Raw genomic sequence first — 14,769 nt, forward strand, 5'->3', positions numbered from 1 at the left:
AGGAGGGGATATACGGAGTAATAGGAGGGGATATACGGAGTAATAGGAGGGGATATACGGAGTAATAGGAGGGGATATACGGAGTAATAGGAGGAGATATACGGAGTAATAGGAGTGTTGAGGTGAGATTACAATGGGTCTCTTAAGGTCTGACTGCCGTGTACAGATTATAATGTCATGTGTACACGCGAGAAAGGATAAAATAACGAACTACGAGTCAGTTATGAACCTTCTCCATGACAGACGCCGGAGATTCTATGTGAGTATATTGTTTACAAAACTTTATAGTTCTAGATAAAAAAAGGGTGTAGACAAAATATATAGTCCAATCAAATATCGCAGGTCGGGCTCGGGGCATGTAGCAACTTGCATAGTCTCTACTGGATTGGTTGTTCCAAACCTCGGGTGTTTTCAATCTCCCTATCACCTTAGGCGTTTTCCACGATGCAAGTGTTAGTAAGAAACAAAAACATTCATAAATATATGTTAAGGCCGTAATAGGAGGGGATATAAAGAGTAATAGGAATGGATATACGGAGTAATATGAGGGGATGGTGGCAAGATATGTGGATGATAGTGGCAGTAGATGTGGATGATGGAGGCAGCAGATGTAGATGATGGTGGCAGTAGATGTGGATGATGGTGGCAGTAGATGTGGATGATGGAGGCAGTAGATGTGGATGATGGAGGCAGTAGATGTGGATGATGGAGGCAGTAGATGATGGTGGCAGTAGATGTGGTAGATGTGGATGATGGTGGCAGATGTGGATGATGGTGGCAGTAGATGTGGATGATGGTGGCTGTAGATGTGGATGATGGTGGCAGATGTGGATGATGGTGGCAGTAGATGTGGATGAGGTGGCAGTAGATGTGGATGATGGTGGCTGTAGATGTGGATGATGGTGGCAGATGTGGATGATGGTGGCAGTAGATGTGGATGATGGTGGCAGTAGATGTGGATGATGGTGGCAGTAGATGTGGATGATGGTGGCAGTAGATGTGGATGAGGTGGCAGTAGATGTGGATGATGGTGGCAGTAGATGTGGATGAGGTGGCAGTAGATGTGGATGATGGTGGCTGTAGATGTGGATGATGGTGGCAGTAGATGTGGATGATGGTGGCAGATGTGGATGATGGTGGCAGTAGATGTGGATGATGCTGGCAGTAGATGTAGATGATGGTGGCAGTAGATGTGGATGAGGTGGCAGTAGATGTGGATGATGGTGGCTGTAGATGTGGATGATGGTGGCAGTAGATGTAGATGATGGTGGCAGTAGATGATGGTGGCAGTAGATGTGGATGAGGTGGCAGTAGATGTGGATGATGGTGGCTGTAGATGTGGATGATGGTGGCAGTAGATGTGGATGATGGTGGCAGATGTGGATGATGGTGGCAGTAGATGTGGATGATGCTGGCAATAGATGTAGATGATGGTGGCAGTAGATGTGGATGATGGTGGTGGCATACCTCCCAACCGTCCCGGATTCTGCGGGACTTGCACGATTTATCAGGGCTGTCCCGCACTCCCGCGGCTCACAGCTGATGTCCCGGCTCCTCCCCTCAGTGAAGTGAATATATTAAATTAAATTATCATCGGCTCTGGATTTTCGGGGCGGCCGGGACTCGAACTCGTGAAGCTGTGAGTTCATTGTTTCAAAGGCAGCAGCTCTACCACTGAGCTACTGCCTGTATTGAAAGCAATAGGAAGATTTTGTTATCTTGACCTATATACTGCAGGTGAGACACCAGAGGCAGGTTATTCAGCTGCAAAGATGGATGGAGGGATGAATGGAGGGATAGAGGGAGGGATGGATGGATGATAGAGGGATGAATGGAGGGATAGAGGGAGGGATGAATGGAGGGATGAATGGAGGGATAGAGGGATGAATGGAGGGATGAATGGAGGGATAGAGGGAGGGATGGATGCATGGATGATAGAGGGATGAATGGAGGGATAGAGGGAGGGATGGAGGGATGGATGATAGAGGGATGAATGGAGGGATAGAGGGAGGGATGAATGGAGGGATAGAGGGATGAATGGAGTGATATAGGCAGGGATGGATGGATGATAGAGGTATGAATGGAGGGATAGAGGGAGGGATGGATGGATGATAGAGGGATGAATGGAGGGATAGAAGGAGGGATGAATGAAGGGATAGAGGGATGAAAGGAGGGATAGAGGGAGGGATGGATGGATGATAGAGGGATGAATGGAGGGATAGAGGGAGGGATGAATGGAGGGATGAATGGAGGGATAGAGGGATGAATGGAGGGATGAATGGAGGGATAGAGGGAGGGATGGATGATAGAGGGATGAATGGAGGGATAGAGGGAGGGATGGATGGATGATAGAGGGATGAATGGAGGGATAGAGGGAGGGATGGATGGATGATAGAGGGATGAATGGAGGGATAGAGGGAGGGATGAATGGAGGGATAGAGGGATGAATGGAGTGATAGAGGCAGGGATGGATGGATGATAGAGGGATGAATGGAGGGATAGAGGGAGGGATGGATGGATGATAGAGGGATGAATGGAGGGATAGAAGGAGGGATGAATGAAGGGATAGAGGGATGAAAGGAGGGATAGAGGGAGGGATGGATGGATGATAGAGGGATGAATGGAGGGATGAATGGAGGGATAGAGGGAGGGATGAATGGAGGGATGAATGGAGGGATAGAGGGATGAATGGAGGGATGAATGGAGGGATAGAGGGAGGGATGGATGATAGAGGGATGAATGGAGGGATAGAGGGAGGGATGGATGATAGAGGGATGAATGGAGGGATAGAGGGAGGGATGGATGGATGATAGAGGGATGAATGGAGGGATAGAGGGAGGGATGAATGGAGGGATAGAGGGATGAATGGAGTGATAGAGGCAGGGATGGATGGATGATAGAGGGATGGAGGGATAGAGGGAGGGATGGATGGATGATAGAGGGATGAATGGAGGGATGAATGGAGGGATAGAAGGAGGGATGAATGGAGGGATAGAGGGATGAAAGGAGGGATAGAGGGAGGGATGGATGGATGATAGAGGGATGAATAGAGGGATGAATGGAGGGATAGAAGGAGGGATGGATGCATGGATGATAGAGGGATGAATGGAGGGATAGAGGGATGGATGGATGGATGATAGAGGGATGAATGGAGGGATAGAGGGAGGGACGGATGATAGAGGGATGAATGGAGGGATAGAGGGAGGGATGAATGGAGGGATAGAGGGAGGGATGAATGGAGGGATAGAAGGAGGGATGAATGGAGGGATAGAGGGATGAAAGGAGGGATAGAGGGAGGGATGGATGGATGATAGAGGGATGAATGGAGGGATGAATGGAGGGATAGAAGGAGGGATGGATGCATGGATGATAGAGGGATGAATGGAGGGATAGAGGGATGGATGGATGATAGAGGGATGAATGGAGGGATAGAGGGAGGGATGGATGGATGATAGAGGGATGAATGGAGGGATAGAGGGAGGGATGGATGGATGATAGAGGGATGAATGGAGGGATAGAGGGAGGGATGAATGGAGGGATAGAGGGAGGGATGGATGGATGAATGGAGGGATGAATGGAGGGATAGAGGGAGGGATAGAGGGATGAATGGAGGGATAAATGGAGATATAGAGGGAGGGATAGAGGGAGGGATGGATGATAGTGGGATGGATGATAGAGGGATGGATGATAGAGGGATATATAGATACACGACAGATAATAGATAGATAGAATCATAGATAGATAGAGGGATAGAATCATAGATAGCTAGAATCATAGATAGATAGAATCATAGATAAATAGATAGAGAGATAGAATCATAGATAGAGAGATAGAGAGATAGAATCATAGATAGATAGATAGATAGAGGGATAGAGATAGATAGATAGATAGATAAATACTGTATCTCAATGTTGGTGAAAGAGTCGGATTCATTTGTTCCCATAAAACTACTATAAAGAAATGAGGAAAAAAATACAAATACAATTTTTTTTTTTTTTATCTTCACCACCTTGGATTCAAACCAGCAACGTTCAAAACTTGTGTCCAGCAACCTCCTGGCTCTCCTAGCTGCTCTAGCTGTTGAGCCACTAGGATTGATGATGTCAGAGGGAGGATTTCACATAAATGAACCTACAATGCAGCCTCTTACACAGCAGATTACACAGGACACAGCTCCATTGTACAGAGCAGCATCTCTATGTCCTGGATTCTAGAGGGAGAGGAAAAGAGGATTTTTTTTCTTCTAATAAAGTTACTAAAAATAATAAAAAAAAATAGAATGTAATTTTATTGCACTTTTTTATAAAATAATAAACATTACAAATCAGCAAATAACATGGACATATTTGGTGTCCCTGTAATCGTAATGATCTGAACAACACAGTGATCAGATTATTTATGGGGATCGGTAAATTGCGGGAAAAAAAAGGCGCAATTTATTATTTTTCTTTATTAAAACCCATAAAAAATGTAATAAAAATGGATCACTGAGGCCGTGTTCACACATAGCGTAAATGCGGCATTTTTTCTGCAGGTGTCCGCGCCACGAGTGCAATAACAATGTTCTCTGATTATTGCGTGTTTGCGGTATTTTTTATACATTGTCCCCCTTATTTGATACGTTTGTTGCTGATGTGAATCCTGAAGCTTATAAAGAAAGAAACACCAAATCCGCGCAGTTCAGCGGCGTCTTTCCACGCACCAGGGGCGGAGATTTCAGGATGTCTCATCCACTTTGCTTGGACAATTAGTCCATATTCACATGTAGTGTAAATGCTGCATTTTTTTCTGCTGTTTCTTTGCACATTTTTTCTGCTGTGTTTAATTGTCCAAGTAAAGTGGATGTGGTTCCATGAAAAGACGCTGCTGAATTCTGTGGTTTTCGGGGGGGGGGGGGTTTCTCTGGAGGTTTCTATGTGGAGCTTAAAAAAATGCAGGAAAAAGCTTCTCTGTACAATAAAAACACTTAAAAACGCAGATTCACATCTGAACCAAAAACGCATTAAATAATGGAGAAAAGGCAGAAAAAATGCAGCAAAAATGGAAAAAACAGAGAAGATTGTTATTGTGTAGTTTGGTGCAGACAGAAACAAAAAGAAACAGAATTTATGCAACGTGTGAACACGGCTTTATAGGCACAAATAAGCAACTTGTCATATAGTGACACAGAAATATAAAAAAATTCTGACTGCTATAAATATGAATGAACAGTCCGGGGCATCTGCTGAATGACCCTTACTGTCAAATGGGTGTGGCTAGGGGTGTGGCTAGGGGCGTGGTCAAAATTTGGCGCGGCGCGCTGTCCCTCTTTCCTTTCTTGAAAAGTTGGGAGGTATGGTGGTGGTAAGTTGGGTATATAGAGGGTTAGGAGTGAGTGGCTCTAGGACTGTATTCTGAGCAGTGGAGTTGTAGTCCCTCTCTGGTGGGCGTAATAGTGATAGTAGTGACCTAATTGTTGGAGGTAGTCACGTGGGTGGATGATCTGCTTTGTGTACACAGGTGTGTAACTGATGGGAGGGAAGTAACAGGAATAACCAGAGTGTGATGTGTGGGAGACAAGCTGGAGCAGGTCCATGACTATGAGGAGCGGGAGCTCCGACACCAGGACAAGCCCCGACACCAGGACAAGCCCCGACACCAGGACAAGCCCCGACACCAGGACAAGCCCCGACACCAGGACATGCCCCGACACCAGGACAAGCCCCGACACCAGGACAAGCCCCGGCTGGAAAAGTCCCATCAGGAAACTGCGAAAAACAGCACATCAATGAGCCAGTGCCGGGGCGGCTCTGACCCTGCGCGGTACGATGCCGAGCGGTACGGAGAACATTCATACAGTGCATCCAACATGGACGAGAAGCATCAAATGTCTCCTATAGGGAGAGACACAAAATAACACAAGAACAGTGCCAACCAGAGGCCTACTGGCATCTAATGACTGAAGTGTTAATAGATAATGGATAGTTGATTACGGGGACCTTCTGCTGCCGCTTTTCCTTGCGGCTGCGTTCTCACGTGATATCTGATACGTGTGTCACTTCATGACGTACAGCGCTTCTGTCTGGAGCAGATTTCTCACTTTTTGCGCACAGTTCGTTGTGGCTTTTTGTGCAACGTTAGGAAAAAAACCTGCAATTCATAACTTTAGCTTAACCCTTATTCACATAGCTAACCCCACCAAGGGTACACTCACTTTTTAAAAGTAGCAAGAGTGGCGCAAAATAGCAACAATTTATGACTTAATAATTTATGACTAACCTTTAATAAATCCCCCTCGGTCTCCAGTGTCCCCTAACCTGGAGTAAAGGGGTTTCTCCAGTCACATAACACTGACAGCCGTTCTATGGAACATTGCCACTATCGGGTCAGAGGGGCTGCAGATCCCAGGAAAGCCGAGCTGCAGTTCTCAGCAGAAACCACTACACAGTGACTGGCGCTGTGCTACTCTGTACACATGACCACCACCAGAGCCAAGTACAGCCGACTGATGGGATCACCAAGAGTCAGACCCCAATGATCCGACACTGATGCCCCAACCGCAGAGAGCTCATCACTATCATACAACCAGACCCCAATGATCCGACACTGATGCCCCAACCTCAGAGAGCTCATCACTATCATACAACCAGACCCCAATGATCCGAAACTGATGCCCCAACCTCAGAGAGCTCATCACTATCATACAACCAGACCCCACCGATCTGATACTGATGCCCCAACCTCAGAGAGCTCATCACTATCATACAACCAGACCCCAATGATCCGACACTGATGACCGAACCTGAGAGAGCTCATCACTATCATACAACCAGACCCCAATGATCCGACACTGATGCCCCAACCGCAGAGAGCTCATCACTATCATACAACCAGACCACAATGATCCGACACTGATGCCCCAACCGCAGAGAGCTCATCACTATCATACAACCAGACCCCAATGATCCGACACTGATGACCCAACCTCAGAGAGCTCATCACTATCATACAACCAGACCCCAATGATCCGACACTGATGCCCCAACCGCAGAGAGCTCATCACTATCATACAACCAGACCCCAATGATCCGACACTGATGCCCCAACCTCAGAGAGCTCATCACTATCATGCAACCAGACCCCAATGATCCGACACTGATGCCCCAACCTCAGAGAGCTCATCACTATCATACAACCAGACCCCACCGATGTTATACTGATGACCGAACCTGAAAGAACTCATCACTATCATACAACCAGACCCCAATGATCCGACACTGATGACCCAACCTGAAAGAGCTCATCACTATCATACAACCAGACCCCACCGATCTGATACTGATGACCCAACCTGAGAGAGCTCATCACTATCATACAACCAGACCACACCAATCTGATACTGATGACCCAACCTAACAGAGCGCATCACTATCATACAACCAGACCCCACCGATCTTATACTGATGACCCAACCTAACAGAGCGCATCACTATCATACAACCAAACCCCAATGATCCGACACTGATGCCCCAACCTGAGAGAGCTCATCACTATCATACAACCAGACCCCACTGATCTGATACTGATGACCCAACCTAACAGAGCGCATCACTATCATACAACCAAACCCCAATGATCCGACACTGATGCCCCAACCTGTGAGAGCTCATCACTATCATACAACCAGACCCCACCGATCTGACACTGATGATCCAACCTGTGAGAGCTCATCACTATCATACAACCAGACCCCACTGATCTGACACTGATGACCCAACCTGAGAGAGCTCATCACTATCATACAACCAGACCCCACCGATCTTATACTGATGACCCAACCTAACAGAGCGCATCACTATCATACAACCAAACCCCAATGATCCGACACTGATGCCCCAACCTGAGAGAGCTCATCACTATCATACAACCAGACCCCACTGATCTGATACTGATGACCCAACCTAACAGAGCGCATCACTATCATACAACCAAACCCCAATGATCCGACACTGATGCCCCAACCTGTGAGAGCTCATCACTATCATACAACCAGACCCCACCGATCTGATACTGATGACCCAACCTAACAGAGCGCATCACTATCATACAACCAAACCCCAATGATCCGACACTGATGACCCAACCTGAGAGAGCTCATCACTATCATACAACCAGACCCCACTGCTCTGATACTGATGACCCAACCTGAAAGAACTCATCACTATCATACAACAAAACCCCAATGATCTGACGCTGATGACCCAACCTCAGAGAGCTCATCACTATCATACAACCAGACCCCACCGATCCAACACGGATGACCCAACCCGAGAGAACTCATCACTATCATACAACCAGACCTCACCGATCTTATACTGATGATCCAACCTGAGAGAGCTCATCACTATCATACAACCAGACCTCACTGATCTGACACTGATGATCCAACCTCAGAGAGCTCATCACTATCATACAACCAGACCCCACCGATCTGATACTGATGACCCAACCTGAAAGAACTCATCACTATCATACAACCAGACCCCACCGATCTGATACTGATGATCCAACCTGAGAGAGCTCATCACTATCATACAACCAGACCTCACTGATCTAACACTGATGACCCAACCTGAGAGAGCTCATCACTATCATACAACCAGACCACACCGATCTGATACTGATGACCCAACCTAACAGAGCGCATCACTATCATACAACCAAACCCCAATGATCCGACACTGATGACCCAACCTGAGAGAGCTCATCACTATCATACAACCAGACCCCACTGATCTGATACTGATGACCCAACCTGAAAGAACTCATCACTATCATACAACCAAACCCCAATGATCTGACACTGATGACCCAACCTCAGAGAGCTCATCACTATCATACAACCAGACCCCACCGATCCAACACGGATGACCCAACCCGAGAGAACTCATCACTATCATACAACCAGACCTCACCGATCTTATACTGATGATCCAACCTGAGAGAGCTCATCACTATCATACAACCAGACCTCACTGATCTGACACTGATGATCCAACCTCAGAGAGCTCATCACTATCATACAACCAGACCCCACTGATCTGATACTGATGACCCAACCTGAAAGAACTCATCACTATCATACAACCAGACCTCACTGATCTGACACTGATGACCCAACCTGAGAGAGCTCATCACTATCATACAACCAGACCCCAATGATCCGACACTGATGACCCAACCTGAGAGAGCTCATCACTATCATACAACCAGACCCCACTGATCTGATACTGATGACCCAACCTAACAGAGCGCATCACTATCATACAACCAAACCCCAATGACCTGACACTGATGACCCAACCTCAGAGAGCTCATCACTATCATACAACCAGACCCCAATGATCCGACACTGATGACCCAACCTCAGAGAGCTCATCACTATCATACAACCAGACCCCAATGATCCGACACTGATGACCCAACCTCACAGAGCTCATCACTATCATACAACCAAACCCCAATGATCCGACACTGATGACCCAACCTCAGAGAGCTCATCACTATCATACAACCAGACCCCAATGATCCGACACTGATGACCCAACCTCACAGAGCTCATCACTATCATACAACCAGACCCCAATGAGCCGACACTGATGACCCAACCTCACAGAGCTCATCACTATCATACAACCAAACCCCACAGATCCAACACGGATGACCCAACCCGAGAGAACTCATCACTATCATACAACCAGACCCCAATGAGCCGACACTGATGACCCAACCTCAGAGAGCTCATCACTATCATACAACCAGACCCCACCGATCTGACACTGATGACCCAACCCGAGAGAACTCATCACTATCATATAACCAGACCCATGGGAGAAATCACACCCCTAATTACTAATACAGGCAGCCCGCGGCCAGGAGAGTCATTGACCGAAATGATTGACACGGCTCTGAATATCAAATTGAATCTCTGGCAGTAAGTTACAGCCTCAATACAGAAGGGGTTAATACGCAGCATTGCTGGGGTGTGGGTGGTTATTGCTCGGCTTTGGGGGGTTAATACGCAGCATCGCTGACATTTGGGGGTCAATACACAACATCTTAGTAGTTTCTTCTGGCTGGGGAGTAGGACTACTCCACCACTGCATAACATCCGGTGGGAGTTGTAGTGATCCTTCCCATGATCCTCCAGGTGCGGCCTGAGGGATACCTCGGTATTATTAGTAAGCCTCCGCTATAATTACCTCATGGTATTATTAGTAACAACTACTCCACCCATCAGGTACAGAGAGCAGAAGCCGACACAACGGGGTCCGCGGGCCCCTTTATCTAAATCCAGCCATACTGTCCGGACAGCAAGAGGGGTCCACCGCTATCACTCTGCGTACAGGGGACCCTGCCCCAAATCATCACTATGTACCTAATCCTATCAGGGGAATGATATGAAATGCTGTGTGATCCTCTGTGCTGCTGTATCTCAGCCTGTGCTGGGTGATCCTCTGTGCTGCTGTATCTCAGCCTGTGCTGGGTGATCCTCTGTGCTGCTGTATCTCAGCATGTCCTGGGTGATCCTCTGTGCTGCTGTATCTCAGCCTGTGCTGTGTGATCCTCTGTGCTGCTGTATCTCAGCCTGTGCTGTGTGATCCTCTGTGCTGCTGTATCTCAGCCTGTGCTGTGTGATCCTCTGTGCTGCTGTATCTCAGCCTGTGCTGGGTGATCCTCTGTGCTGCTGTATCTCAGCCTGTGCTGTGTGATCCTCTGTGCTGCTGTATCTCAGCCTGTGCTGGGTGATCCTCTGTGCTGCTGTATCTCAGCCTGTGCTGGGTGATCCTCTGTGCTGCTGTATCTCAGCCTGTGCTGTGTGATGCTCTGTGCTGCTGTATCTCAGCATGTCCTGGGTGATCCTCTGTGCTGCTGTATCTCAGCCTGTGCTGTGTGATCCTCTGTGCTGCTGTATCTCAGCCTGTGCTGTGTGATCCTCTGTGCTGCTGTATCTCAGCCTGTGCTGTGTGATCCTCTGTGCTGCTGTATCTCAGCCTGTGCTGTGTGATCCTCTGTGCTGCTGTATCTCAGCCTGTGCTGGGTGATCCTCTCTGCTGCTGTATCTCAGCCTGTGCTGGGTGATCCTCTGTGCTGCTGTATCTCAGCCTGTGCTGGGTGATCCTCTCTGCTGCTGTATCTCAGCCTGTGCTGGGTGATCCTCTGTGCTGCTGTATCTCAGCCTGTGCTGGGTGATCCTCTGTGCTGCTGTATCTCAGCCTGTGCTGGGTGATCCTCTCTGCTGCTGTATCTCAGCCTGTGCTGGGTGATCCTCTGTGCTGCTGTATCTCAGCCTGTGCTGTGTGATCCTCTGTGCTGCTGTATCTCAGCCTGTGCTGGGTGATCCTCTCTGCTGCTGTATCTCAGCCTGTGCTGGGTGATCCTCTGTGCTGCTGTATCTCAGCCTGTGCTGTGTGATCCTCTGTGCTGCTGTATCTCAGCCTGTGCTGGGTGATCCTCTCTGCTGCTGTATCTCAGCCTGTGCTGGGTGATCCTCTGTGCTGCTGTATCTCAGCCTGTGCTGGGTGATCCTCTGTGCTGCTGTATCTCAGCCTGTGCTGGGTGATCCTCTGTGCTGCTGTATCTCAGCCTGTGCTGGGTGATCCTCTGTGCTGCTGTATCTCAGCCTGTGCTGTGTGATCCTCTGTGCTGCTGTATCTCAGCCTGTGCTGGGTGATCCTCTGTGCTGCTGTATCTCAGCCTGTGCTGGGTGATCCTCTGTGCTGCTGTATCTCAGCCTGTGCTGGGTGATCCTCTCTGCTGCTGTATCTCAGCCTGTGCTGGGTGATCCTCTGTGCTGCTGTATCTCAGCCTGTGCTGGGTGATCCTCTGTGCTGCTGTATCTCAGCCTGTGCTGGGTGATCCTCTGTGCTGCTGTATCTCAGCCTGTGCTGTGTGATCCTCTGTGCTGCTGTATCTCAGCCTGTGCTGGGTGATCCTCTGTGCTGCTGTATCTCAGCCTGTGCTGGGTGATCCTCTGTGCTGCTGTATCTCAGCCTGTGCTGTGTGATGCTCTGTGCTGCTGTATCTCAGCATGTCCTGGGTGATCCTCTGTGCTGCTGTATCTCAGCCTGTGCTGTGTGATCCTCTGTGCTGCTGTATCTCAGCCTGTGCTGTGTGATCCTCTGTGCTGCTGTATCTCAGCCTGTGCTGGGTGATCCTCTGTGCTGCTGTATCTCAGCCTGTGCTGTGTGATCCTCTGTGCTGCTGTATCTCAGCCTGTGCTGGGTGATCCCCTGTGCTGCTGTATCTCAGCCTGTGCTGGGTGATCCTCTGTGCTGCTGTATCTCAGCCTGTGCTGGGTGATCCCCTGTGCTGCTGTATCTCAGCCTGTGCTGGGTGATCCTCTGTGCTGCTGTATCTCAGCCTGTGCTGGGTGATCCTCTGTGCTGCTGTATCTCAGCCTGTGCTGGGTGATCCCCTGTGCTGCTGTATCTCAGCCTGTGCTGGGTGATCCTCTCTGCTGCTGTATCTCAGCCTGTGCTGGGTGATCCTCTCTGCTGCTGTATCTCAGCCTGTGCTGGGTGATCCTCTCTGCTGCTGTATCTCAGCCTGTGCTGGGTGATCCTCTGTGCTGCTGTATCTCAGCCTGTGCTGGGTGATCCTCTGTGCTGCTGTATCTCAGCCTGTGCTGGGTGATCCTCTCTGCTGCTGTATCTCAGCCTGTGCTGGGTGATCCCCTGTGCTGCTGTATCTCAGCCTGTGCTGGGTGATCCTCTGTGCTGCTGTATCTCAGCCTGTGCTGGGTGATCCTCTGTGCTGCTGTATCTCAGCCTGTGCTGGGTGATCCCCTGTGCTGCTGTATCTCAGCCTGTGCTGGGTGATCCTCTGTGCTGCTGTATCTCAGCCTGTGCTGGGTGATCCTCTGTGCTGCTGTATCTCAGCCTGTGCTGGGTGATCCCCTGTGCTGCTGTATCTCAGCCTGTGCTGGGTGATCCTCTGTGCTGCTGTATCTCAGCCTGTGCTGGGTGATCCTCTGTGCTGCTGTATCTCAGCCTGTGCTGGGTGATCCTCTCTGCTGCTGTATCTCAGCCTGTGCTGGGTGATCCTCTGTGCTGCTGTATCTCAGCCTGTGCTGGGTGATCCTCTCTGCTGCTGTATCTCAGCCTGTGCTGGGTGATCCTCTGTGCTGCTGTATCTCAGCCTGTGCTGGGTGATCCCCTGTGCTGCTGTATCTCAGCCTGTGCTGGGTGATACATCTGGGGCAGGCGGTACCGCGCTGGGGCGTCACGGGTGAGTCATGTGAGGGGTTTGCGCAGCCTGCTGCTGTGCGGTGACCCCGGGGCGCGCTTCCTGCACAGACCCTGTGATTGTTCTGTAGATCACGAGTGCCGGCAGGGACAGGGTTAACGGCGGCCGCGGTGTCGGGGTTAATGTCCGGTGTATCGGACCCTGCCGGCCGCGGTGCGGGGGTTAATGTTCCGGTATATCGGACCCTTCCGGCAGGGTCCATGTTCCGGTGTATCGGACCCTGCCGGCCGCGCTCGTCTCGCCAGTACTGGGCACACACTCACCTGCGGGGTGTCCAGCAGCACACTCCTCCGCAGCCGCCCCCTCCGGATCTCCATCTCCAGCGCAGAGCATCGCGCCACCGTCACCCGGCTGCGGTGATTGCGGCAGAACATGATAAGGAACGACCAGGACCCGAACTTGTGCCAGAGATTGCCGGGAATTCCTGCAGGGATTACAGCCTGCGAGAGCGAGCGTCCGCCCCCAGCACTCCCATCATCCTGCACTACTCCTCCCACCCACTCACCTCTACCTGCCGCACACACCACGGGCGGGGGCAGGAGACGACCCCAATCACAGCGCGAGATACGCGTCCTCACCGCAACCAAGGGCTCCGCAGCTGCACCTGGACCACCGAGACTGGGGGGCAAAACAGACCAAAACTATCAAAGACCCCAAAAAGAAGATTACGGGGGGGGGGGCAGATTATGTATAACACGTGTGATATTACACTGGGGAGTGTCTGTATTACACGTGTGATATTACACGGGGGAGTGTCTGTATTACACGTGTGATATTACACGGGGGGAGTGTCTGTATTACACGTGTGATATTACACGGGGAGTGTCTGTATTATACATGTGATATTACACGGGGAAGTGTCTGTATTACACAGGTGATATTACACGGGGGAAGTGTCTGTATTACACGTGTGATATTACACGGGGGGAGTGTCTGTATTACACGTGTGATATTACACGGGGGGAGTGTCTGTATTACACGTGTGATATTACACGGGGGGAGTGTCTGTATTATATATGCGATATTACACGGGGGGAGTGTCTGTATTACACGTGTGATATTACACGGGGAGTGTCTGTATTATATATGTGATATTACACGGGGGGAGTGTCTGTATTACACGTGTGATATTACACGGGGGGAGTGTCTGTATTACACGTGTGATATTACACGGGGGGAGTGTCTGTATTACACGTGTGATATTACACGGGGGAGTGTCTGTATTACACGTGTGATATTACACGGGGGAGTGTCTGTATTACACGTGTGATATTACACGGGGGAGTGTCTGTATTACACGTGTGATATTACACGGGGGGAGTGTCTGTATTACACGTGTGATATTACACGGGGCAGTGTCTGTATTACACGTGTGATATTACACGGGGGGAGTGTCTGTATTACACGTGTGATATTACACGGGGGAGTGTCTGTATTACACGTGTGATATTACACGGGGGAGTGTCTGTATTACATGTGTGA

The 14,769-nt window shown here is 49.6% G+C and overlaps 1 protein-coding gene across 2 annotated transcripts in view; it reads right to left on the reverse strand.

Annotated features, from left to right (window-relative positions):
• Positions 1–13,739, reverse strand: part of RTKN (rhotekin) — a 194,207-nt gene extending 180,468 nt beyond the window's left edge. The window contains exon 1 of one of the 2 annotated variants that reach the window (XM_075345581.1): positions 13,551–13,736. In XM_075345581.1, coding sequence (XP_075201696.1) covers positions 13,551–13,661 — 111 coding nt within the window. In that variant the 5' untranslated portion in view covers positions 13,662–13,736. Of the gene's footprint in view, positions 1–13,550 lie in introns of both variants that reach the window. The other variant, XM_075345597.1, reaches the window with a different exon arrangement.
• Between the last annotated feature and the right edge of the window lie 1,030 nt (positions 13,740–14,769).

Source organism: Anomaloglossus baeobatrachus, chromosome 1 (genome assembly GCF_048569485.1).
Source record: "Anomaloglossus baeobatrachus isolate aAnoBae1 chromosome 1, aAnoBae1.hap1, whole genome shotgun sequence".
Lineage (NCBI taxonomy): Eukaryota > Metazoa > Chordata > Amphibia > Anura > Aromobatidae > Anomaloglossus > Anomaloglossus baeobatrachus.